Genomic DNA, 25422 nt, shown 5'->3' with positions numbered 1-25422 from the left:
TTCCGCTTTACGTTAGTAATCAGAGACGGGCGGAGGTTTACCGACATTGTTCGGCGATCATAATACGGTGGTGTACGGGTACCAGGTTTTCAGACTATACAGAATACTCAGCATGGTAAGAACCAGTGTCGCTATTCTTAACCACCAAACTTATTAAGTAAGGAGGTTTATGTCTGTGATCGCGTGGTCTTTTTGTTTCCCGACCGTTGGGGAAAATATTTTCTGACCTCGCGAAAACCATCGCTACCGCTCCCGATCCCTGATCAGATGCTGACCAATCTTGTACCTCCATCCGTCGGTTACTTGCTAGATCGATCTTTCAGATGTTGATGCAAGAAGTATCTTAATCAACATCGAAGCGGTAAGATCGACCGGTGTACTGAGTCTAGTCCCAAACAAAAATGTTTGGTAGACTCATAACCGGTGCGATCTTACCTTTCCGATGTTGATTATCCCGACCCCGCCACCCCTACAAGTTTGGTCCGGTAGGGGATCCCAAGTCGGATAAGGGATTTATCATATGGTGTGACGTCACCTTTTGGGTGAGTCCACCGGGGATCGGGGTTTTTGTTATTTATTCATTTATGTGGGACAAAATGACTATTGGTTTTTTCCGCATCTCGGGATCGATGCAAGAAGTATCTTAATCAACATCGGAAAGGTAAGATCGCACCGGTTATGAGTCTACCAAACATTTTTGTTTGGGACTAGTATGTAGCATGTTTAAAAGGCCCTGTGGTAGGGCCATACAGGGCTTCATCAACTGACATGGAGGTAGTTGAAGATTGCACACTGAGATACAGTGCTTCAACATGTACCATGTTTCCTACATTTAAAAAACTGATTTTATGTTTCAAGCATCAATTGTAACAGGACATTCAAGTTTTGAAGGTTTTGTGTCCTAAATTAACAAAAGTTTATTTTTAGTTGGTGACTGATCCAAATGATACCTTGATGTGGGTTGTATCAGGGAGACATCCATGGGTGAATCATAATTTGATGAAATTTTATCTGAAGGAAATTGTCACTAAGTAATGGGACAATGTAATGATAGGTTAGGACGTGAAAAGGTGCAGAGTTAGTAGGGTTTTGTTTGTTTTAAATAATTGAAGACTTATTATTAAAAGAATGATAAGAAGTTATCATAATTTTACTTCCTGAAAGAGTACACGTTGTACATGAAACCCTACAATACTACATGTACATGTATGTGTGCATATAATTGGACCTGGTCTGGAGAGTTGTTGGTTTTAAAAGTGATTAGTAGTGTATTTGTCATTTGGAGATATCCTTAGAAATAAACTTTTGTACCAAAAATTTGCAGATTTTAGCAGATTCTTCGCAATTTTTTGGCAATTTTGCCTAAGGTGACGAAGAAAGAAAACCTTGTTCTACGGGCCCGAACCACAAAGATTTTACAAGAAATGAGTCACGTCTATGACCAATTGATCCAGCGGGCATCATCATCTTCCGATGACGTCATACCATCCAACAAAGGATCGATTTGCAGACACCATTGAGAAAGGCAACAAACTGGATTGCTGAAATTGTATGGAAAACATGAGCTTATTCTTGAATTATATACTCTGTAAAAACTTTGTAATCAAATTTTTCCTGTACAAATGAATGCCGACCCAAATTTCAAAATTATCAGAAACAATTTTTCCCCAAATTGCAACATATTTACAGATTTTGGTAATTGTTTTGGTAATTTTCTAAAAAAAAAGCCGGACTGACCGAGCCTACTTGAAAGGTCTGTCCACCCGTAGAAACTTTTTTTTTTTCGTTGCCTAACTGAATTTCTTTCTTGTGGTATCCCATTCAAGCTGCAAGTCAAGACACAGGTGCTGGTATTTTATACTTTTGAACAATGTCTATTTCCTATAGAAATATTGGAAATAGAGTCGATGTGGGTGAACAGAAAATTCGAAATTCGAAAAAACTCCCAGATTCCTTGCTGCAGAGGTACACTGCTGCTGTGACTTCTCTACCAGTGCAGTACCAATCCATTGTGTGTACTGCACATGTGATTCCGATGTCTATATGCCAGAATACAAATGAAGTAGATAGGCAGCATTGTACCTCTGGGAGTGGCCGCAATAATCTGCAGTACTGATAGTGAGAGTCCTCTATTCTAAGTAGTTGGATATTCTTGAAACAGCCTTCATCAAGATGTGTTCCAAGATCTACATGCAGTACAAAACTTCAGTTCTTGATAATCTTGTTCAAAACAGGTTCAATGTTGGTCACAAATTGGCACCCATCCCAATCAATGTGTTTGCCAAACATTTTGAGAAAAGGCAGACCTGTAAACAACTCCAATATCTGCTAAACCAAAATGGTCCTAAAATCAGCTTTGCTAAGGTGGCTAGATTTTACATAACATTGCCAGGAAATCAATGTACTACTCTTAGTCTTACATACAGAAATGATATCTTGTACTCCAGACTGTACCCCTCATGTTTGCCCTCGACACTACTAACCCTATTTCATACCGACCTTATTTGCACACAATGGAATTGAGTACATGTTTTTGACAAATTGTGAAATTTATACAATGTGCACTCATATTATGTGATGGAATTCAGGAAATATATACAATCAAATTTATTGCTGATCCCAATATGACCCAATATCATGCATATGTTTGACTTTTCTAGTCAACTCAGCTGCATTATGTGTCTTTGGGTTGACATTGGACAAATTTCCCTTTTCAAAATCAGATAATATACACATAGTGATCATAATATTCCAAGTTATTACCCTTGTGTGTGGGAGAAAAAAAGGATCTTATGTGCATGATCTTCTCTACATGAATGTAATACTTGTATAAACTGTGTTTTTTTGTTTTTGTTTTGTTGTTGCTCAAAACAGTTTCAAATCTTGTGTGATAAACTTCAGGAGAAAACTGGAGAATGGCAATGGTGATGTCCAAATAGTGAGCGCTGCAGCGCAAGTTGCAAGCGAAGCAAACCCAGTGTAGCGAGGTATAACACGCAGGCTGGTGACTTCTTGCTATTGATGGAAACTGCTTGGTCTTTTGCCATGGCTCTAAACTGGAGCTGTAACAGTCCCAAGCTAAACCATAATTCAACACCAGACTAGAATATCTCAGTTCAGACCATAATCCAACTGAATCACAATATGATCCTGTGGAAAGCTAACCCTTTTAGTCTCTTGCCCTTATTGGGTGGCAGTCTTCATTCCAAAGAAAATTTTGCTGATCTTGGCATGCATTGAAGTAGGCGTATACATATCAAACTTTTAATATTGATTAGTTAGTACACCAAAAGAATTTTGTATGATTTCAAGAGAGTCTGTGATTTGAGGAAGTGCACAAAAATGTACATTGTACTGTCTTCAATACTTCAATAGACGTGACACCATGCACACCTATCTGCAATGCCGGTGGTGGGTAGATTTTTGTATCAATATGTTTTCATGATCAGTGAAGTGTACCACAATATATGAATTGTTGATGATTTGATGTCACTTGGACAATGATTTGTTAAAGGTCAAGTTAGGGCTTCTTGTTTTATGTATAAAATTATTTTCATTGAATAATACACACACAATATTACTGAAACTACAGTGCATGCATCACCATACAGCATGCGGCAGTGCTCATTTAGTTCCACTGACATCTTGCCTATGTATTTTATGAAAGGTGAACATGGAATTTGAAAATAATAAAAAAATTACCAACAAATTTCAATTTTGTATCCGCAAAGGGCAACATAATTTGTCAATTATTTGTGTTCAGGTCATAATCTACTAAAAGATTAAGCATGTAAGAAATACACAAATCCAATGTATTTTAAATCTAACCCTAACCGTCATGAGAGCTACAAAATGCCCTTGGCACAAAAAACTTTACTACAGCACAAAGCACCTGGCAGCCCAAGCATGCTGAGGAGTGTGATTGCGTAAGAATCCGACAACATAGTTGGCCAGGCCACCACATACATGTATGGGTCGCTATCATAGGTAGGGTGCTCAACACCCAAGGGGTCAATGGTTCAAAACTGGGCAGAAAGATAACAGCAACTTTGCTCTTCATCTTCCTTTCTTGTCCCAAAGCCCACAGGGTCTGAGGCCTAAAAACCTAGTATTTCTAGTAATGTTGGCCGATACCGATCTGTGAATCGGAGATCGGTGCCGATATGGACTGCATCGGCCTTGAATCTGAATCGGCAGATGAGCTATCAGCTGCCGATCTAGCTTACCGATCTCTGAACTTGACAGTAATAAAAGTACACAACAATTCTTTAAGCTTACCATTACTTTCTTATGTAACATTACTACTATTTAATGCCAATATATTTCCAAAAAGACGTTGTTACCACCGCAAGAATCATGTCGTTTCATACTGTATTTTATGTATGTATCCACCCTTTGATAGACCGAATTAAAATGTAAACAAACAATCACGTGTCTCACTGTCTTGTGCTTGCGCTTTTGTCGTCATGACTTGTTGCTGTTTGACATCTGTTACAACCTTTTGCACATACCGCAAACCTTGCTGTTGTATTTATCAATTGAACTTGCACGCTCGCGGGCAAAGACTAATATTTTCCAAAAATAAAGCCTGCGATCATTCGGCAGAAGGGATCTGTGAATTGCCCAATATACCTACCCCCTCCAGTACCCGTATAACACGTGCTTTAACGAGGCATGCAAGCGCAGAGTAACATACGGGGAATTCCATTAGCTCTTAAGTCATAACTGAGCATGCGCGATCATCTATTTATAGACGGTCGCCACATTGTCAATATTAAAACTAGTGGCATAGAACTACGAAACCGTACGATGGTACATCATTTAATGGATTAATGATTAAACTTCCGACAATCGGAGGCACTGAGTGAGTAACGCTGGGACTTGGGGTGTAAAATGGTATTTTATTTGGGTTGATATTGACATGAAAAACCTCTAAAACGGTCATCATATTACATAGTTACAGGTTTGGGGAATTAAGCTTTGACTGTTAACATTACTGGGGCCCGACTTGAATGAACTTGTACTGGTTGTAAAATAACATTTAAGGAATCTGAATCGGGATCGGATCGGCCAGATCTGCTAATTTTCAGATCGGAGATCGGCAGATCCGATCTTGGGTTGGATCGGCCAACACTAATTTCTAGTACCCCTAGTTTTGTTTGTTCATTCATTTGTTCATTCATCCATGCATTCATTCAGACGTTGCTTTGTTCCTTTAATTAAAATCAATATTTCAGGATTGTGATATACAGTATCCAAAGCATCACCAGAAAATTGAACTTCAGTTTGAAATCTGAGAATTCAGTTTTATCAGAACTGATTTATTGATTGATTTTAATGATTTTATTGATACATTCATTGCTCTAAATATAGGTTTTCAAATGTTTTTTGAAGGCCTATGGTTGAACAGCAAACTGTTGCACAATGTAGCGCTAAGATCATATTTTGGGATATCCCCAATCAGTTACATGTTGTAAACATGGGTGTAGTCAATCTCACACAATCTCTTCCTGCTAGTGTAGTAGTTGCTAGTAACTGTTGTAACCTTGTCCTCATTTGACTGACCTTGGCCATGGTGAATGCTTACAAGTGGGCAATTATTTACATTGCCAAAATGTTCATGTGAAATCATCACCTCCAAATCAATGGGAAATAAACATAGGTTTAAGATTAGTGTAAAATATAGAATTTATAGGAACTAAATCTTCGAAAGTGAAAAACGGCCAACTGTTTTTTGTAAACTTGTGAAGGTGTGAAATTTAGACATATCAAAATTTATTTTTACACAATAGCAATCACCAAGGTTACCCCAAAAGCTTGGTTAGGAATGTCCTCCATGTGAGTCAGTCAGTCAAAGGTACCTCAACCTAATAGCACTACTACCATACTAGCAGTGAAGGAGACAAGGGGTTGTCTGGGCAGATATTTATAGAAGTAAAAGTTATAGGCCATTTACTGTCCCCATCAATGATGCTTCCAATATGAAGATGTTTTACATGGGATCTTGACCTTCAAAAAATGGAGAAACAAAGAAAAAACAAGAAGACAGAAGGAAAGAAAGACAAAACATTGAAAAAGAATAAGCCCAAACAAAATTACTCTAGATTTTCTCAGGCCTCCCACATATTAATTTTTTTCTGAAGAAAATTGACTGTTTAGGGGAAAAGCTTCATTTACTTGACTGTTTCAGAAGTAAATTTCATCACAAGCATTAAGGGCTGGGGTATGAACGTTTGGACAGTATTTATTTTGGGACATCAGAGCACATCAGACATATCGAATTGCACTCTGAATACGAAGAATGTCATTCTGATATCAAATAATTTTCATTTTTTGAAATTCCCAATTTAATACACATTTTATGGCAAATCATTAAAATTGATATTTTTGATATTTAACAGTACTTGAAGTAAACTTTATAAATCTGATGATTTATACTTAAAGTGTATGTAGGTGGGATGAAAAGCCGACGATCAATTGAAAATTTTGACCTTCAGTATTGAAGATATGGATTTTTTTTCCCAAAACACCAAAAAAAATAGGTCTTTTTGGGAAAAAATCCATATCTTCAATATGAAAGGTCAAAATTTTCAATTGACCGTCGGCTTTTCCTTCCTGCTACATACACTTTAAGAATATGTCATTAGATTTATATAATTAACTTCGAGGACTGTTATATATCAAAATTTGAAAAATATCAAATTTTTATAATTTGTCATAAAATTTGTATTATATTGTGATTTTCAAAAATGAAAATTATTTGATATCAGAAAGACATGCTTCAGTATTCAGAATGCAATTCGATAGGTCTGAGGTGCTCTCATGTCCCACAAAAATACTGTCGAAACCCAATAAACGCTCATTTTAGATCCCTTAACAATTCACAAAATCTGTGTGGCGGGTAATGGGTATTCGTACAAGTCTGATTTATGGACAGCTCATCTGAACGTTTCACATTTCATAACAAATCATATATCTCGATACATATTCGCATTAATATTTTTGTCAAAATACCGACTAGCGATTTATATTCTAAACAAACAAAAAACACTTAAAAAAACCTTCCACATTAATTTTTCAAGATCAAAAAGAGCTCAGAGACAAACAATTAATTTTATTTGGCCTACGAAAAAAAGTTTGACGAAAGGGAATCACAATCAGTCGTAGATTTTATAATTCAAGGAAAGGAGTTCACATGACTCCATCCATGTTTCATTCCATTTCAATTTCAAATTATTTGCCCCTTGTCAAACTGTATGGTAGTATCACAGTAATCAGATGTGGTTTGGGAGAACTTGTTATTGAGCCAAAACTGTAAAAAAGCAAGGTCTGTTTCCTTATGGTTTCTGGGAATCAATGACTTTCAGATCTGTCATCTCTCCCATAATTTGACTCACATTGTACAAAATGTCCTCCCATGTATAGATGATGTAAATTCTGCACAAAAAGTAACGCAGCTGTTATAAATACACCTGTAGCTTCAGCACTAATAATTGTTTTCACAATATTTCAACATAGAAAGAAGGTTGATTTATTTACGCGCATTTCGATACCCCATTTATCAAGTGTCATTCAATATTAACAACACAGTAGTGTTTTTAAAGTAAAATTCCCGAATTTAAAAGTTGCAGTTTACAGCGATCAATGGTTATTACACAGGCATTATTTGTGGCATACTTAACCCTCCATTTATCTTCGCGCTGACTTCAAATCAATACAAATAGCTGCAACTTTTACATTCAGGTATTTTTCTTTCAAAAGACTGCTGTGTTGTTGTTAATATTAAACAAAATTGGACAAATAGGGTATCAAAATGCGCGTAAATAAATCATCCTTCTTTATGTTGAAATATTGTGAAAACAATTGTTAGTTCTGAAGCTATAGGCGTATTTATAACAGCTGCGTTACTTTTTGTGCAGACTTTATGACAATTCTGTGCAACATAAAAAAACCAAATCTTTGTCCTTTGGAGTATTATAATGACCACCGAGTAGAAATACACAAGCATACTATGTTTATTTAGACTCAGTACACCGGTCGATCTTACCGCTTCCGATGTTGATTAAGATACTTCTTGCATCGATCCCGAGATGCGGAAAAAACCAATAGTCATTTTGTCCCACATAAATGAATAAATAACAAAACCCCGATCCCCGAGTGGACTCACCCATTCGGTGACGTCACACACGATAATCATCCTTATCCTCCTTGGTTTCTAGATGAGATAGACGTGTGGATTTTTTCTTTACCAACGCTAAGTATCATTACGAACCAAAGGACCAGAGATATACAGTTTGTTTGTTACACCTGAGGTAAAAACCAACCAGTATAGTACGCTAGGGAGATAGTTTTGACGACATTTTTCGTTTTGAAAAGTGACAAAAACGATCCAAAAACTTAGCTTGTATGAGTGTTTCCGTTCATATACGGGACACACGTTTCAAAATGGCCGCCCTTAGGACGCCATTTTATTTTTGTTCTCACGTAAAACAACTATAGCAGACTAGTAAGTTACAATAGATGTTTGTACAGTACTGTGTATACATGTATGGTGAGTGATTTTCGCTATGTTTATGGTGTGCTCTATCGTTATATCTTTCAGTACGCGTCTGATGACGAGTTACTGCTAAGAGTTCGTGGGTTTCGAAGGACCAGCCTGACAAATCTATACCCAAAAGGTTTTCAGTTTTTCATCCCTTTGTTTATATATTTTATATCATACCACTACATCAGCGTCAGCCACTGTGCGTGTGGGTCTGTTTATTGGGCTTGAGCTTGTGTTCGGGGGTAGTGCTGTACGCTCCCGATTACTACAATGTCCAGGCCTTGTCAATCATGCCCTTCCCTTGTGGCAGAGTGGGACCCGCATCCACTCTGCTACACCCACAGGGATTGCTCTAAATCAAATAAGTGTGCTTCCTTTTGCATAGGCTTATCGGACATCCACTTGACGATTTAGAAAGTAGCGCTGTTGGGTCTTCGACACAGACAGAAGACGAAGACTAAGAAACAGAAGCCTACAGGTAAGATTGATATGGTAGGTACTAGCGCGACGGGCAAGGGCCAAGCTAAGGTAACCTCTGGGGCTCCGGTCCCGGGCAAGCAGGCGGACCCTCCGGGGACTGCTAGCGAGCCCGAAGGCCTAGCAGCCAGCGAAAGCACTGACTTAACGTCTAAGCTAGTAGCAGGCAGCAGGGCGGTACTTGCCCTAACAGGCGAGTACCAGTCTACCAGTGAGATCTCTAGCGAGTTTCTTGCAGGTGGACACCCGTCTATTGCTGGCGAACGAGCGGGTCTAGCACCCGCGAAGTAGCCGGCGACGGACAGTATGCCAAGGGTACCCGGGCTTGCCTGGGTTGAATCTCTAGCATACAGCGTGCAGCGGACTTGCCTCGGCCGGTCTGTAGCACGCAGCGTGCCAGTGGAACCCTGGGCTTGCGTGGGGTGATCCACGGCACGCAGCACGCTGTTCGTTCCCCGCAAGGGGCGAATGAAAACGTGCATGGGTTTAGCAGAGACGATACCGGGGCTAACGCTTCGGGGGTGTAGTCTTAGCAGAACCAACTGGGGTTGTCACACGGCAGCGTTCCATGGTGGGACCGCCGAGTGATTCCCTGGGCCTTGGAATGGCTGCCGGCTGTCCTCCGGGACTGGCTAGCGGCTATACCGGGGTTGGGCTCGCAGTCTCTCACGGGACAGCGACCCAAGTGCAAACAGTGGCAGCTACCGAGACGAGCTACGGCTTGACTTCAGTGGTAGCCACTATGCACGCGCCCATAGCTGCCGTGAGTGGTCCGCCACACACAGCGACCTTGGGCGAGGCTCAAGAGGTTAGAGTAGGTAGTTTGAACAGCCTGGCTGATCAACAACCCACTTATGTCCTCGAGAGCCAGCAGAGCGTGGTGATCCATTACAGTCAATGGGTCAATTACCCTCTTATGATCGATCACTATCTATTCAGCGGAGCATGGCTCCATTGATTGATACTGCCTATTCAGGTAGCGAGGTGACTGATCGAGGGTATACACGCTCAGCTACCCGTGATACTAGGCAAGCTCCTTTTAGCCAAGGGACAGCCAGTATAGCGGGGTACCCATACACACGGCTTGATCCTCTAGCGGGGAACGCTGTGAGGCATGGGTACAGTGGTGCGCGCCGGGAGCCCTACCGGGCACCTACGCTACAACCACGCAGGTACCGCAGTACTCGTCCTGGTTACCACAGTCTCTGTGGCAACAGGGGGGGGCGGTACTGGTACTGCCGTTCCATGGGGTTTCCCTGGTGGCGGAGCCTTTCAGGGTCAGCTACCAACAGGGTATGCCCCGTGGTATCCGCCGCAGGGTGGTTTCTTCCACGGTCTAGCACCGTGGCAAGTGCCGCCTAGCGTTGGGCAAGCAGTACCACCAGTTGTTACCCAACCCGGGCGGCGAGTGGCTAACCCTGATACGGCTCAGGGTAGGCCGCACACTGCTATGGCTAGGGCGACAGCAGCGAGAGCGTGCGGATCCCGGGGTGCTATAGCTAGCATCTCGGGGTCTAGCGGGAGTACTCCCTCTTCTGCTGGTGTTCAGCTGGCTAGCCACACGGTGGCGACACCTCCCTGTCCACCTTCAGATGCCCGTCGTCAGATCTCTTCCTCATCAGAGAGTGAGTCAGAGTCTGAAGGCGAGGGAAAGGAGTCGGAAGATGAAACCAGTAGCGACTCACAGTCTGATGAGACTGTGCAGCTAGCTTCAGGTATCCTTCCCCGCTTCCCGTGAGGAACTCGCTAGCAATGGTCTGCCTGCGGACACCGCTGAGGTGATGAGCCGTGTGGCCCAAGGTTTGGGCCTGGCTTTCTCTCAGGAGGAGTCCGTTCAGGAGGACCAGGGCATCTTTCAGTAGGATGCCCAGCTAGCGCGTCCACACAAGGGTCGCCCGCACTTGCATTCCCGGCGGACCTCAAGGGTAGGTTTCAGAGGGCTGTCAGGCTCGCTGGAGCTTGACGCCGCGTGCTTGCACGCTTCCACTGCGTGTTTCGCAGGAGGTCTTTGTTTCCTGCCTCGGCGTCCCCCGCGTGGTACCCGCCGTCCCTACGCGCCGCCCTTCCGAGCTAGGCGCGCACGGGTCGTTCTCCCCCAGTGGGAGGAGGAGCTAAAGCTCATCGATAAGCGAGCACGCCGCTTATCAGAGTCTCAAGCGTCGCTACCACGCTTGCCGAGCACCTCGGTAGGAAGGTAGCGAACGACCACGGGCAACGCCGAACTCTTCCGCGAGGTTAATCTGTTAGCGGTGCTAACAGCTAACCTCAATGAGAGTTCTATGGGCCTAGCCCATAGGATGTCATCTCGCCGCCGGGAGAATGCCTGTCTGTCCCTCCAGTCAACTTACGGCTCCGACTTTGCTGAAGCAATGAAGAAGTCAGACTCGGTGGGACAGGGGCTACTCTTTGGACAGGCCTTTTGCGCTACGGTGGAGGACCGGGCAAAGAAGGCCACCAATGAGAGCACTCTGAAGAAGTCAGAGGCTGCCCTGACCAAGGGGAAGGGCAGTAAGGCGAAGAAGAAGCACAAGAAGAAGAAGTCTTCTAAGCGCTTCTTCAGCGCCAGCTCCGCTTCAGCAGGACGCCAGCACCACAGACTACACCCGAGCCGAGGCTACTCCAGCACCTCCCAAAAAATCTGGGAAGCGCAAGAGTAGTGCTGGATCGATGGCAAGCCCCCTAAGAAGAGCCGTTCTTCTAAGGGTGGCAAACCAGATCGGTCCTGAGGGCACGGGCGGTCGACAGTCCATGCCGGCAGGTTTGGACTTCCACAGGGATTCCCCTGTGGGCGGCCGCTGTTGCATTACGCCCAGAGATGGCATGCCATCTCACCGGGCGCCTGGGTATTGTCAGTGGTCAGTGGGGGTTACAGGCTGGAATGTCCCAGCCGCCCCTCGGGCGCCTGCACGATTCAGAGGTCCACGGTAGTGCCGCCAGACGGCCCCCAGCGTCGGGCACTACTGTCAGAGGTCACTCAGCTTCTCACGGCAAGCGATTGTCCCGTCTACCCCCCTTTCACCAAGGGGTTTTGGAGCACTTTTTTCTGGCTCCAAAGAAGACCGGCGGCTGGAGGCCCATTCTGAACCTCAAGCCGTTGAACGAGTTCATCAGGCCCAAGAGGTTCAGAATGGAGACTCTCGCTTCGGTGCTAGCCTGCCCCATCAAGGGTATGTGGGCGGCATCGCTAGATCTCTCGGACGCATATCTGCATGTTCCGATCGCACCTCAAGATCAGAGGTTTCTACGCTTCAAGGTACAGGGTCAAACTTACCAGTTTCGATGCCTGCCATTCGGCTTGTCCACCTCCCCAGAGTGTTTACACTCCTGGTCAGGGCGGTGGCAGCGTACCTGAAGCGCAGGGGAGTCAACATGTGTTGCTACCTGGACGATTGGTTCATTTACGGACGCACCCCACTGGAGACACAGTGTCTCGTGGCGTTAGTAGTCCGTACGGTGCCGGACCTGGGATTTCTGATCAACGTCCAAGAAATCCAATTTGGTCCCGACGAGACACCACTATTCTTAGGGGCCCAGATCAACCTCAAGGAGGGATCGCGCGCCCTCACCCGAGAGGGTGACGAACATGGCAGGTGTGCCCGACTCTTGGCGAGTCAGAGGGAGCACCCGCTGTGGCATGGATGAAGGTTTTGGGCCTTATGGCCAGTATGGGAGACCGCGGACCGTACTGCACATGAGGCCTATACAACTACACCTTCTAGCCTTTTACAGGCCCAGTCGTCACCCAATATCCCTCGCGGTTCCGATGTCGGAGATCGCGCGAGAGGAACTCTGGTGGTGGACCCATCAGCCCAATTTGACTCAAGGTGTCAGGTTCCTGCACCAGCGGTAAGCGCCACGTGGTGACGACCGACGCGTCAAAGCTGGGCTGGGGGCCACATCCACGGGACTCAGTCTCGGCCTATGGTCGGCCACGGAGACGGAGTTCCATATCAACCTTCTCGAACTTTGGGCAGTGGAGAGAACTCTCCAGCATTTCGAGAAGGTGATCGTGGATCTCATATCGTTGTCCAAGCGGACAACACAACCGTGGTGGCCTACCTCAACAGACAAGGGGCACCAGGTCACCACGGTTGTGCCTGCACGCACTCCGCCTGATAGGGTGGTGCAAGACCAGGCAGATTACGTTGAGAGCGATGCACATAGCGGGAGTCACCAACATCCTCGCGGACGATCTGTCACGAGGAAAGGTGTCGGGACCTACAGAATGGTCCCTTGCTCCGCAGGTCGCCCAGACGATCTTCGAGGTGATGTACCACCCCTCGATAGATTTGTTCGCATCTCATCGCAATCATCAGCTGCCGGTGTACTGCTCGAGGGTCGCAGACCCACAGGCATTCGCCGTGGACGCTGCGTCCGTAGACTGCGGAGGAATGACTGCTTACGCTTTCCCCCCGATCTCACTGCTCGCAAGGGTGGTGACCAAGATCGGGAGGGAGGATTGCAACGTCATTCTGATAGCACCGTTCTGGCCGAAACACCTGTGGTTTCGACCGATGGTGGATCTACTAGCGCACAGCCGCGAGTACTCCCGAGTTACCAAATCTACTTCGGATGCCCGGAGGAGAGGTACCAAGTCTACCACTAGAGCACCTGCAGTTAGCTGCATGGCCCTTATCAGGAACGTGCGGCGGAGGGAGGCTTTTCATCAGAAGCTGCTTCTCTCATCGCCGGGGTAGACGAGTCTACCCTCCGTGCGTATAGTCAGCGCTTGGCTCCCTACTACGCATGGTGCGATGAGAGAAATACATCTCCCACTAGAGCCCCTGTGCCTCTAGTGGCAGATTTTCTGACAGAAAAGTTCAGGTCAGGACTTCAGCAGGCAACGATAGCCAACTATAAGTCAGCCATTCTCTCGATTCATCGGGATTTGAAGACGGTCGACTATCAATTCAGATGGGTCCCTAAGTCTTCTTCTCGACGGTATGTTCAACGGCGCCCGCCGAAAGGAAGGTGGTCCCTCCATGGGACCTCAACACAGTCTTGGAGTATATTAAGGGTCCCCTTTTGAGCCCCTGTCAAAAGCGACCCTTAAATACGCCACTCTTAAAAGCGGCCTTTCTTCTGGCGTTGGCTCCGGGACGGCGCTGCTCAGAGTTGCACGCAGTCTCGAAGTCAGCCTCCGTATTTACTAACAACGGAGCGACGCTGTTTCTTCGCCCGGATTTCCTTGCAAAAAATGAGCGAAGTACATTCCGACACTCGCCCCTCTTCCTACCCAGTATTGGGCAGGGTTCGTCAATAGCCGAAGACAGGTTGTGGTGCCCGGTGAGGGCGCTACAGCACTACCTTGGCCAACACAAACCTTAAGAGGGCTCATGACCGCTTATTTATCACTCACGCAGAACCGCACGGTCCAGCCGCTACACAGACTCTGGCACGGTGGCTGGTCCAGGTGTTGGTGGACCCGGGGGCGGCAAAAGACGCCCGCCCCAAGGCCCACTCAACCAGATCTATCTCATCTTCGTGGGCCTACCATAGGGGGTCCCCATTGAAGAGATTTGTCAGGCTGTGTCTTGGAAGAACCCGTCGTCCTTTTTCCACGGTTTACTACAAAAACGTAAACCAACGCGACCAGGCGATAAGTTCTCCAGGGCTATTCTGCGGAGATAATATGGTGGTTGGGTATCAGGTGTTTTATGGACAATCAGAATTCCAACATGGTAAGAACCAGTGTTTCTATTCTTAACCACTGAACTTTCAGTTCAGGGTTTTTGTCTGTTCACGTAGTCTTTCTGTTTCCGGCCGTGAGGGGGGGGAAATAGTTTGACCTGCGATTACCATGCTACCCACTCTCCCGATCCTTATCAGATGCTGGCCAATCTTGTACCTCCATCCGTCGGTTACTTGCTAGATCGATCTTTCAGATGTTGATGCAAGAAGTATCTTAATCAACATCGGAACGGTAAGATCGACCGGTGTACTGAGTCTAGTCCCAAACAAAAATGTTTGGTAGACTCATAACCGGTGCGATCTTACCTTTCCGATGTTGATTATCCGACCCCGCCGCCCCCTACAAGTTTGGCCGAGTAGGGGCTGCCCAAGTCGGATAAGGGATGATTATCGTAGTGACGTCACCGAATGGGTGAGTCCACTGGGGATCGGGGTTTTGTTATTTATTCATTTATGTGGGACAAAATGACTATTGGTTTTTTCCGCATCTCGGGATCGATGCAAGAAGTATCTTAATCAACATCGGAAAGGTAAGATCGCACCGGTTATGAGTCTACCAAACATTTTTGTTTGGGACTAATTTCACACAGAGTCTAGGGAAGTACATGCAAGAGAGTAAATACTTCAAAAGGTGTCAATATTTAATAACAAAACTTCAGCTTCTACGCAATGAACATGTATTACGTAACATGGGTATGGTACGCTGTGTGATACATGTGAATGTATTTTGATAACATTTAAAGCCAGCAAAAACAAAACCACACCTTTGGGGAACTCCTTTGAAACAGAGCTGGGTACACCCACCTCAACTACCCCCGGCAGCGTTAGGGTGAAACTTTTGAAAATTTGAAATTTTTTATTTGTTTGATATTCTTTGTGATTTTCCGCAGTTTGAGACACCATTGACATTGTACATTTTCATGCATCTGTTGGGCACAGCACTTGCGCTTTGTATAATGCGTGTCACTGGCAAACGCTTAACGTATTGTATGTATTAAATGCTCCCCCCCTCTAATAAACGCCCCCTCCAATTTTTCTGTGAAAACCACCGCCATGGTAGTACGTATTAGTATAGTCGTAAATCCCTCCTTTCTACAGGAGCACCATCGAGAAATTTAACCAGATTTTTTTCACTGAAAATTCACCTTCAATAAATGCTCCCTTTTGGAAAAAATACAACGCTCCCGGAGCATATATTACAGACAATATGGTATGTGAATTTACGCAAGTATACTATGATAAGGATGCTCCTGTGCAGTTCATTACACTGTATGTACACACCTGGTACACAACTTCATGTGACCTAGTTTTCCCGAATGTTTCTGATGTTGATTTGAAACTTTGGGTCTAGTTAGTAGGCCACACTCCCATCATATGCATTTGAGATGTACATGTAGGACCTTGTGCTAAGATGCTGATTTATGAATTACCGCATTTTAAAATGTATGACAACTTTCCAGCATAGCTATAAGGACATAATCTTAGATCAAACAGTAATGCAGTTTATATTATTATCTTCTATATAGTAGCCATGTTTGCTTATGAACATTGGAGTTTGCCCCTCAAAAGCATTAATCTGTTTGCTAGTCTCAAGTGCTACTAAAATGCAGGGATTTTCTTGTATTTGTTCAAGGATTTTCTATTATTTGTTCAAGGATAAAATAAATGAACAAACAATTTGTTTTCTCCTCCTGTCATTATTGATATACTGCTGCTGAATTTGTTGAAATGATGAAGAAATATGAAAGTGAATTTCCATGAAAAACATTGTGAGCCCGCTGCTGGGCCCATGAAATTTTGCTGCCAAAGTCAGCAAGTTTTACTTTTTTCCACTGCACATACACCCCCATGTGACACACAAGCACACCCCCACATGTAAATCGCCTCCAAACGTTGAATACAAATGTGGTCGTTCGTGAATCCATACTCAATCGACAAACCGAGGATGTTTTCCGGGCTTCTGCAAGTGTATTTTTGTGTGTATGAAATTTAACCTAGCAACTGCGGACATTATATCTCACGTACGATAGAGGATATATTTCGCAAATACATTAGACAAGCAATTGCGGTTTGCAGACCTCCAGAAATCGAGGATGGTCCCCTATTGCAAGGTGGTCCACTCTGTAGAAACCAGTATTATAGTTACTTCCTTATTTAGAGGTAATTTTTATTGTGTGTATTATTTATGCACATTTTGCATAAGGTCATACTTCTATGGAAAGTGTAGTTGACACGGTTAACTACCTCTGTTGTCATGTATCATATATACAAGTTGATTACAAAATCGGTGCAAATAATTTGACTTCTCCCAATTTGTTGCCCCAAAATTTATATCCTGTTCAAGTTGGTTTACGTTTTACATAGTTAGTTATACACTAAACCACATTTGGTTCACAAAATTGTAGTCACACACACACAACCATCTCTCTCACACAAACGCTTACCATACAAAATAATATGCCATGTATCACATCAAGCTGCAGTGATTCCAGGTTGATTACCATGTATTTTTACGTTTAGTTGACAGTCAACAACAGAATTCTTATAGATATAGTAATTAGTATCTTTATCTCTCTAGAACTTCTCAATCAAAAGATGGAAAACCTAGTCATCTTCCAGCTTATATTTTGGTATCAAGAAAGCTAAAATAATAGCAAATCAACTTTAAAATAGTATATGGTGGTAGAGCTTGATGAGTTCTGGTGCTGAGTAGTAATGAGATAATCAGCCTACTTCATCAGGAATTTGGTAGGACTATAAATGCAAATTTAGCTTGAAGGCTTGTTAGAAGGATAGTCTGTCTAATATGATCCATTTTGTTTGTAAGAAATCATTATAATAAAGCAACAGTGAGGTGTGAAAATTTGACTTCAATCTTATGTGCGGTTCATACGTCCATGGAAATGTGTGTGCGATTGGCTGTATAAAAAGAGGTTGAGATGTAAAACTTGTTGAATGGGGGGTGGCTAAACGTCAAGTTATGTATGGGAGACAGCTGGGAGAGTTGTACTTTGGCGAGTTGTGGTTGCTGTAATCATAGCTAATGTATTGAGACTGTATTTGTGTTCATGGATTGAGTTTCCTAGTGTGCACAAGTGACGGTTCAAAATTGAAAGTCTTGCATCACTATGTACAATCATAACACTACCAAGTAACATTTGTACTAAATTGTATATTTTGTTTTGATTTTGCAGCAGAAATGGATGCCCTGTCACCAGATGCTTCCTCAGCACCTAGTAGTCTTGTTCACACTAACGCCAGCAGCCGAGTAGTTGCCCTGGAAAGACAACTTGCCATAGAAACCAAAGTGAAACAGGGAGCTGAGAATATGCTACAAATGTACTCGTCTGCAGCATCAAAAGACCGCAAATTGCTGGGAGAGGCACAACAGATGCTTCAGGTACGTGGATGGGTTAACCACTTGCTTTCCTGAAGGACTGCTACATGTAATTGAAGGTCCAATATTAATGAATTCTGTTGGTTCTAAAGTATACACCTTAATTCTGTCATTGGAATAATGGACCATAGGAAAAGTGTGTGTGTGTGTTCCGAATAGTGGACATTCAGAAAAGCAGTCCTTCAGAATACAAGCCTACAGAATAAACTGTTTGATGCTGTAAGAGTGAAAAATAGGCAAGCAACAGGCATTCTATTTATTTATTTATGCCATAAAAATGACAAATTTTTTCCTGTTATTTGTAAAAAGTAAGTGGCCTGGCTGCTCTGGCAAAAAAAACATCTCATTATGTTCTCAGCGATCTCCGAGAGATAACCAAATGTTTCTGTATATCATTACAGAGGGAATGGTCACTACATCAAGTGAGCATTTCATGCTACATTGTATACAGGCTTAGACTCTATGATTGTAGACACTCCAAAGTCCACAGGCTTAATAGGACCAGTCGGCAGCATAATTATGTTCAAAACTTTTAAATTTCCTTAAACTTAAAAATATGTTTTGTTTATTTGTTTTTCTTCAATTCGGTTTATAGGATAGTAAAACTAAGATAGAGGTAATCAAGATGGAAATACTAAAGGTACAACAGATGGGACAAAAACAAGGGGCTGGTAATGGTGTCCTCAATGATGGATCCGATGTCGGTAAGTACTCATTCTCACCCAAAGGCCATAGTCATCAACAATCAGAAAAATTTTGCTTAGTTGATCAAGTTAAGGTTGTGGTTTAGGTTTCTCATAACAACAAATTTTGCTAAGAGATAGCTTCAAACCCCAACCGCTGGCACACTGGCTAAACCTGCAATTAGCCTGGTTTTTATTATTTCGGAACAATAGTTGTTTAATCGCTGCTTTTGCCAGAGTGTTAGCGGTTGGATTTTGCAGTCAACCCTTACCATAGTGGGAAGCTTTCATCAAGGTTAATCTTGGACATCTTCAGCCCCAATATAACATGTGGGGGCGCTGTTGGGCTATTCTGAGCAATGCATTAACTCCAGACGGTGTCAGTCGACTCAGAAAACTTTGCTTATTCACTGCCCCAATCCTTTTATCACTGTTTTGAACTTCATGTTGTGTTTGTAATGTATCCAACCACTAGATTTACAATGTAGTTAAGCTACATGTAAAACAGGTGCTTTTCCAACATGACAATTTCTTCAAAGATCTTCCCAGCAACATACTTTGTGTAGGAATCCTTTTCCATATTCATGTTCCACACATACATACATAAAGATGCATAACTTGTTGTGGTTGATACATGGATTAGGTGTCCTCACACCAGTGAATTAAATGTCATTCAGAGATTTGCTGAAGAAAACACAACACAATATTGATTTCATTAGAATTTGCCCAATCCCATTGCTGTCTTTTCGCACACATTCAGCAAACTTTGTTATTTCATTCAAAATCCAACATGATAAACTGTGACAAGAAGTTGAGCAAATTCTAATTAAAGTGTAAATTTTGAATCAAGTTTCAAGAACTTTATATATATTTCAACATGAAAATGGATATTTCAACATGTTGTGTATTTGGAAAGCTTAATCATTGCAGATTATACAGAAGGGAAAATCATGTATCATGTAATAATAAAAACAAAAAATAAAGCAAACATGTGGTGGATCAATAGCTACAATGTAGCATAAATCTGGGAATTACCCTTAAAACCTTTGATATTCAACATGTGTGACAAATTGTAGAGAATCTGTTGATTCTAACTCAATATACATGCAACTATCCAGATCTGATTTCCATGAAGCTGAATGAGTGAAATTGAATCGTCGCTGTATATCTCGCTAGCGGTGCAGGTTTACGTCTTTCTAAGAAAATCAATTGTGGTAAAGATAGCCCTCCTTGGAGAGATTGTATGGAATCAACACAGATTCACTCTAATCCATGGGCTAGTAGTAAGTGTCTGTCTAGCTCTACATTAAAGTAGACTTGTTTCAAGTCCTTCGGCATCCATAGTTAGTGAATGTAAAATTCATGGAAGCTTTGCCACATCTTACAAAAATTTCTATTTCTTTCCAAAGTTTTGAAGTTATCTAATTTCAAAATAATTATTTACCATCAAATCTATTTGACATTTGAATTGCTAGATAGTGGACTTTCTTAATATCATACTTTACCCCAGGCATACTGTGCACTGCAGGGGTAGTGTTTGAGCAGGGAAGTGAGCAAAATCCACACCATGCCCAGAAGGTATACTTCCTCCCTAGCTCATGTTGCCAGTCCTACACAAAAATTCTGACCTGACTAAAAATCTGAGGGAGTCCAGTATATGATACTTCAACCATGGGTCCTATTAGAAGAGCATGAATAGAGAAAAAGTAAGGAGGAAGACTTGATCAAGGCTACATTAAAGCCATAGAGTGGCTTGCTTGTTAATGCAAAATTGTAATGCAGACTGAATGCACTTGTGCTACTAGTTTCAAATTTTATAAAATTTTTAAATTTATTGTTTCACAAAAATGATAAAATGATATTAGTAATTACTGTCTGTCAGGAAGGTTTTCTATCCAGAGGTAAAATGAAAGAAAAATCACTTGCTATTTTGACCATTTCACCTTGGAGCTCTATGGGAGATAAATTTGTATAAAATGATATTACAGAATTGCTCTGTTTTCCTATAAGAACGACAAATTTGGCTAATTCCAAATATGTGGAAGTTCAAATATTTTGTAAACAACAGAAATATGCAAAAAGATTTCAGGATAGAAAACAAAAACATGATATTTTATTTTAAGATTGTATCACCCCACCCCCACAAAATCTAACACAACATTTATGCATGTATCGAGGTGTACACGCACACAGGCACACCCCGAGATGAAAACCTAAAAGTTTATGGCCTACTCTTTAGGTTAATTGTAAATGACAGTCTACATTTATGAGGAAGGAGGGGAAGATACCACAGGTTTGAGCACAGCTTCAGTTATGCATGGTTCTCGGTTGAGCTGCCATTCATATTGTTACTTGATTTTATTTTTCTAGAACATGAAAGCCAAACCTATATGGTATTGAGACAACCTTTATTCCTATTGATGCCTGAGCTCGAACTGAAAGTTTCATTGTGTTCAATGTTTCAGTACCACTTTTGCATTCAGTGAGTGTTATAGAGTTGGTAAAGAAAGATCAAATACGCTTCTATATGTCAGACGATGCATCCCAGGGTTCAGTAAACTTCTGTTTCTGTGAAACATGAGAGATCATTTCACTTTAAAATTCAACTGGGCTTAGAAGAGATACAGAAATGAAAATGCAAACCGATTCATTGTAATGCATGCATATTCCATGCACACCAACTTGGCAAGAAGTACTGATCAGGTTGGTGTTAGAATGATTTCATCAGAGTGTGAAGAGATTGTGCCCAACCACCTGAGCCCTGAGCCATGGTAACTAGTCAATACATTGTGTGCAAATGGTGTATGCCAAGCTCCTTGCAGACAAGTAATTGGCACATGCACGAACATGCGCCCAAACACACACACAGATTTATTTGTAAAAACTTGCGAATGAGGACCTACAACTTTTCCTATCTAACCGAGGACCATGCTCACCCAAAGCTAAGATATAAAGCGGGGACCCACTCGTCTTTTTTACTATCCAACTGAGACATGAACTACATGTCCCTACACCGGCGAACGAGACATGGTCTTATATGTATTTTTACGTTGTTTGCAATTCGCTGGTTGGTAGAGGGAACCCCGGACGTCCTCGGACTCCTCAGTCGCGGAGTGTACTCAGTTGCTCTGCTACTTAAGTGTGTGCATCCTTGTTTGGAGGGCTTTATAAATGCGCACACACACCCGCCGGTACACCCCGACACAGCATCAATACATACATGTACCTGTGTGCACACCCACAGGCACTCTTAAAGATGACATAAATAAACCGTATAAGTTTTTGTTTAAGGCCTACTATTATTTAGGTTGATTATAAATGATGATCTACTTTTATGAGGGAGGAGTTCAGGAAGAGTCCTGTTGTGTCTTTATACTTTTTAATGCTTACAAAATCCTTGATTATTTAAAAAGTTTTAAAGAACAATTGCATTGTTTTGATTGTATTGTTTAGTGTAAATTATTTCCTAAATTTTGTTCAAAACACTCATGTAAGATGTATTTCTTTTCCTGATCAGTGATGTAAAAGTGATGTTGAGATGGCCAAGTATGTATGCAGAAGCTATTTTAGTAACATCCCTTGTCACATCTACTCAAGTGCTATTAAATAGAGTGATGTCAAACAAGCTACTGCAAGTGCGTAATCATAGTGTCAATTTTGCAAGCATTGTGAGCGACATTGAGGCGCAAAAATTGAAGCATATGTGAAACCGATTCCCTACATTTGTATTTGATCATCTTTTGTAGATTAGTAAAATTTGTGAGGGAAAAAGCTACATATACCGGTATTCATCCTTCATCTTAACTCGGCAAAAAATGAAACAAACAACAAAACAAAAACAAAAAACCTTAATTAAAAAACAATATGCGAGCAAAAAGTTCACAACAACTTAGAGGTGGGTGATCGGTTTGCAAGACATATTTTCCGAGACTCATCACCCAAATATTCTTATTCCAAGTTCTAATTTAAATTTCTCCAGCCATTTGGATATATAATTTTGTTCATACCACGTAAACAAAATGTATTTCAGGCCTAAAAGTTGGGTTATGAGAAAAGTACAAGCTTTCACCAGATACCAAAATCTGCATTTTGATGGAGTAAATTGGGTTGATGAGGCTGTCAATCAGGTCACCCACCTTTAATACAATTTTTGTGTTAAAAATGGCATGCGACTACCAACTACTTTACCATACATACTGAGTGTTTTATTTCCCCCAGTATAAAAATGTTATTTCATCATGTTTATGTTTTCATTTGAAATAAGTTCGATTTCAGTAAGGTACGGTATCCATAAAATGTGTGTTCATTGGATATTGAATATGAAATTGGTGTTACGCCAGAAGGTTTAATGGTGAACAACCTTAAAAGGCTTTTCACATAGGAATCAGAGTTTGCCAGAAGCATTTGAAGGAGTGTATAGAAATAGCTTAGCAATCAAAATGGCTAGGCAATCAGATGTGCATTGCTCTTTGTGGATCCATATGATGTATTTTCATTATGTTTTGCCAGGTGAGGTGTAGGTAGGCACTGATGAGACTTGACATATGTATACATGCAGATATGTAGAAAAACAAGAATGAGCACAATTCTATATGTGGTATAACCTAATTAAAGTTGCGAATGACAACATTCCTTTAGCACTAAACTATCATGGCAGTTTGAAAGGGTACATTAAAACACTACCAATATTAACTAGTTTTCCTCTTTAAAAATTGTATGTGTTCATGTTGGGATAGGGACATGTGTGTGTATGGGTGCATGTGATAGAGCTGTGAATAATCAATTAGTTTAATAATTTTTTGTTTTCTGTTATGAGGGTGAAGACAACGTTCTCACACATCATGCCTCAATACATTCTGAGTTGGTGTTTTAGGAACTCTGATCAGACAGATGAGAATGTTTAAGATCTCTTTGCGGGACTGATGATAGTTATAATAGCAGCCATCAATATTAAAGCATGTACATTATTACAGTATTAGGTAACCAGGTGCTTAACCATGCTTAATCAGTCACTTAATCAATGAAGTAGCAGTAAAAATTGAAAATTTACTCACTGAAAGAATAAAAAAACATTACATCTGAAATCAAAATTGTCATCATCCTTAAATCCTAAGTGGGATTCAATTTCAATTTAGTTGTACAGGTGCATTTAAAGGGAATGCTAAGACGGTTGTCACTTAGAAAATTATGTAGGGTGCTTATTGCTTAGAGGAAGGGTGCTAATTATGGTTTACAGGGATGAATATGTGGCTTGTATTAAATGTGCGGATATAATTTTCCTACATGACTAAAAATATGTAGTTATACTTATAGTACTGTCAATAAAAAAGAACATTGCCTTTGTGATGTTAATCACAATCTTATCAAGATTGTGCTTTCCATGAGGTGTTTATTTATAAACAATTTGCATTATGAATAATAATACCCTTTCACAATTCCAATATGATTTTTTATAGAACAAAAGTACAATGTAAAAGAAAACACAACCTTTAAATTCATTATGTTATTGCATTCTCTGTTTTTGGTTACTTGTGACAAGATGTAGATTGACCCTAACAGAACCAGGTTTCGCTAAATCTCACTATTAAAACCACTGCTTTGGTAGGGCCCATATTGCTTAAATTTTCAAGAAATAGTGGGTGTTTTCTTTTAACAATAACTTTGGAATAATGGTGTTTGTTTGTTTTTTTATGCCTGAGGCATCATTAATTGAAAATATAAATACAAACAAAATCAATTGACCAATTAGTATACATTGGCCTAGATTCAAATTTTAGTTTGCTGATGCCAATCTCCTTATTCGTGCACAGATCCTCCAGGATCTGTGATTCTTGTCATCAATTTTCTGCTCAATTTCACCTTGATTTGGGTATCACAATCTTGAGTACTTGCCTGCACTCTTATGCAGTCATGTTGCTGCATGATAATTTGGGCCTAATCTGATGGATTATTCTAGGCAAGTTTACCTGTACTTTTACTACCTGATTTTGCATGCAAGTAGTTGATTTATATAATGCACATTTTAACAGGATGCTAGTAAATAGGTCCAAAACATTGTAGGAAACCAGCGACTCATCCTCATCATCAAGCAAATCTTTGACTAGATCAACAAAATCTTGAGTGTTCTGAATGTGGTGTTCCGACTTGCTGACAAGCGGTGAAATAATGTCCGCTACAAACCGAGGATAGGTCACTGAGCCGATACTACTAAGAGGGGCATCATATTTTTGGATTTTCTGTAGACCATACAACTTGGGATTGTCACAAGCAGTGGGGAGAGAGCTTAGTTATATTATAACATCTTAATCGGGATCCTGAAGTTGCACTTATTTTTCAGGGGGATAAAAATCATAAAATGCCCTACCCCATTCATTGATGAATGTAGTATGTACATATTACAGGATTCCCAAGCAGTCTTGATTTGCAAACCATATTTTTGAGCATTGGCATAACTGCCCAACATTCTCGCTTGCATGAACAGCTTTTACTTGGTGATGGACTAAGTGACAGGGAATGCTCCCTAGTAAACTCTGTGCCTCCATCATTAAATAATTGTGACATTGACGAATCATTGGGTAACAAAAGGGATGTGGGCAAAAATTCTTATCAAGCAGCCTAAATTGTCTAAT

At 41.7% G+C, this 25422-nt stretch overlaps 1 protein-coding gene across 1 annotated transcript in view; it reads left to right on the top strand.

Moving 5' to 3' along the window:
- Window positions 1-25422, top strand: part of LOC140137930 (serine/threonine-protein kinase N2-like) — a 111566-nt gene that overhangs the window by 20800 nt on the left and 65344 nt on the right. The window contains 2 exon segments of the mRNA XM_072159735.1: window positions 17908-18113; window positions 18706-18814. Of these exon segments, the coding sequence (XP_072015836.1) occupies window positions 17908-18113; window positions 18706-18814 (315 nt within the window).

Source organism: Amphiura filiformis, chromosome 17 (assembly GCF_039555335.1).
Source record: "Amphiura filiformis chromosome 17, Afil_fr2py, whole genome shotgun sequence".
NCBI lineage: Eukaryota > Metazoa > Echinodermata > Ophiuroidea > Amphilepidida > Amphiuridae > Amphiura > Amphiura filiformis.
This window is presented reverse-complemented; position numbering and strand designations above follow the sequence as displayed.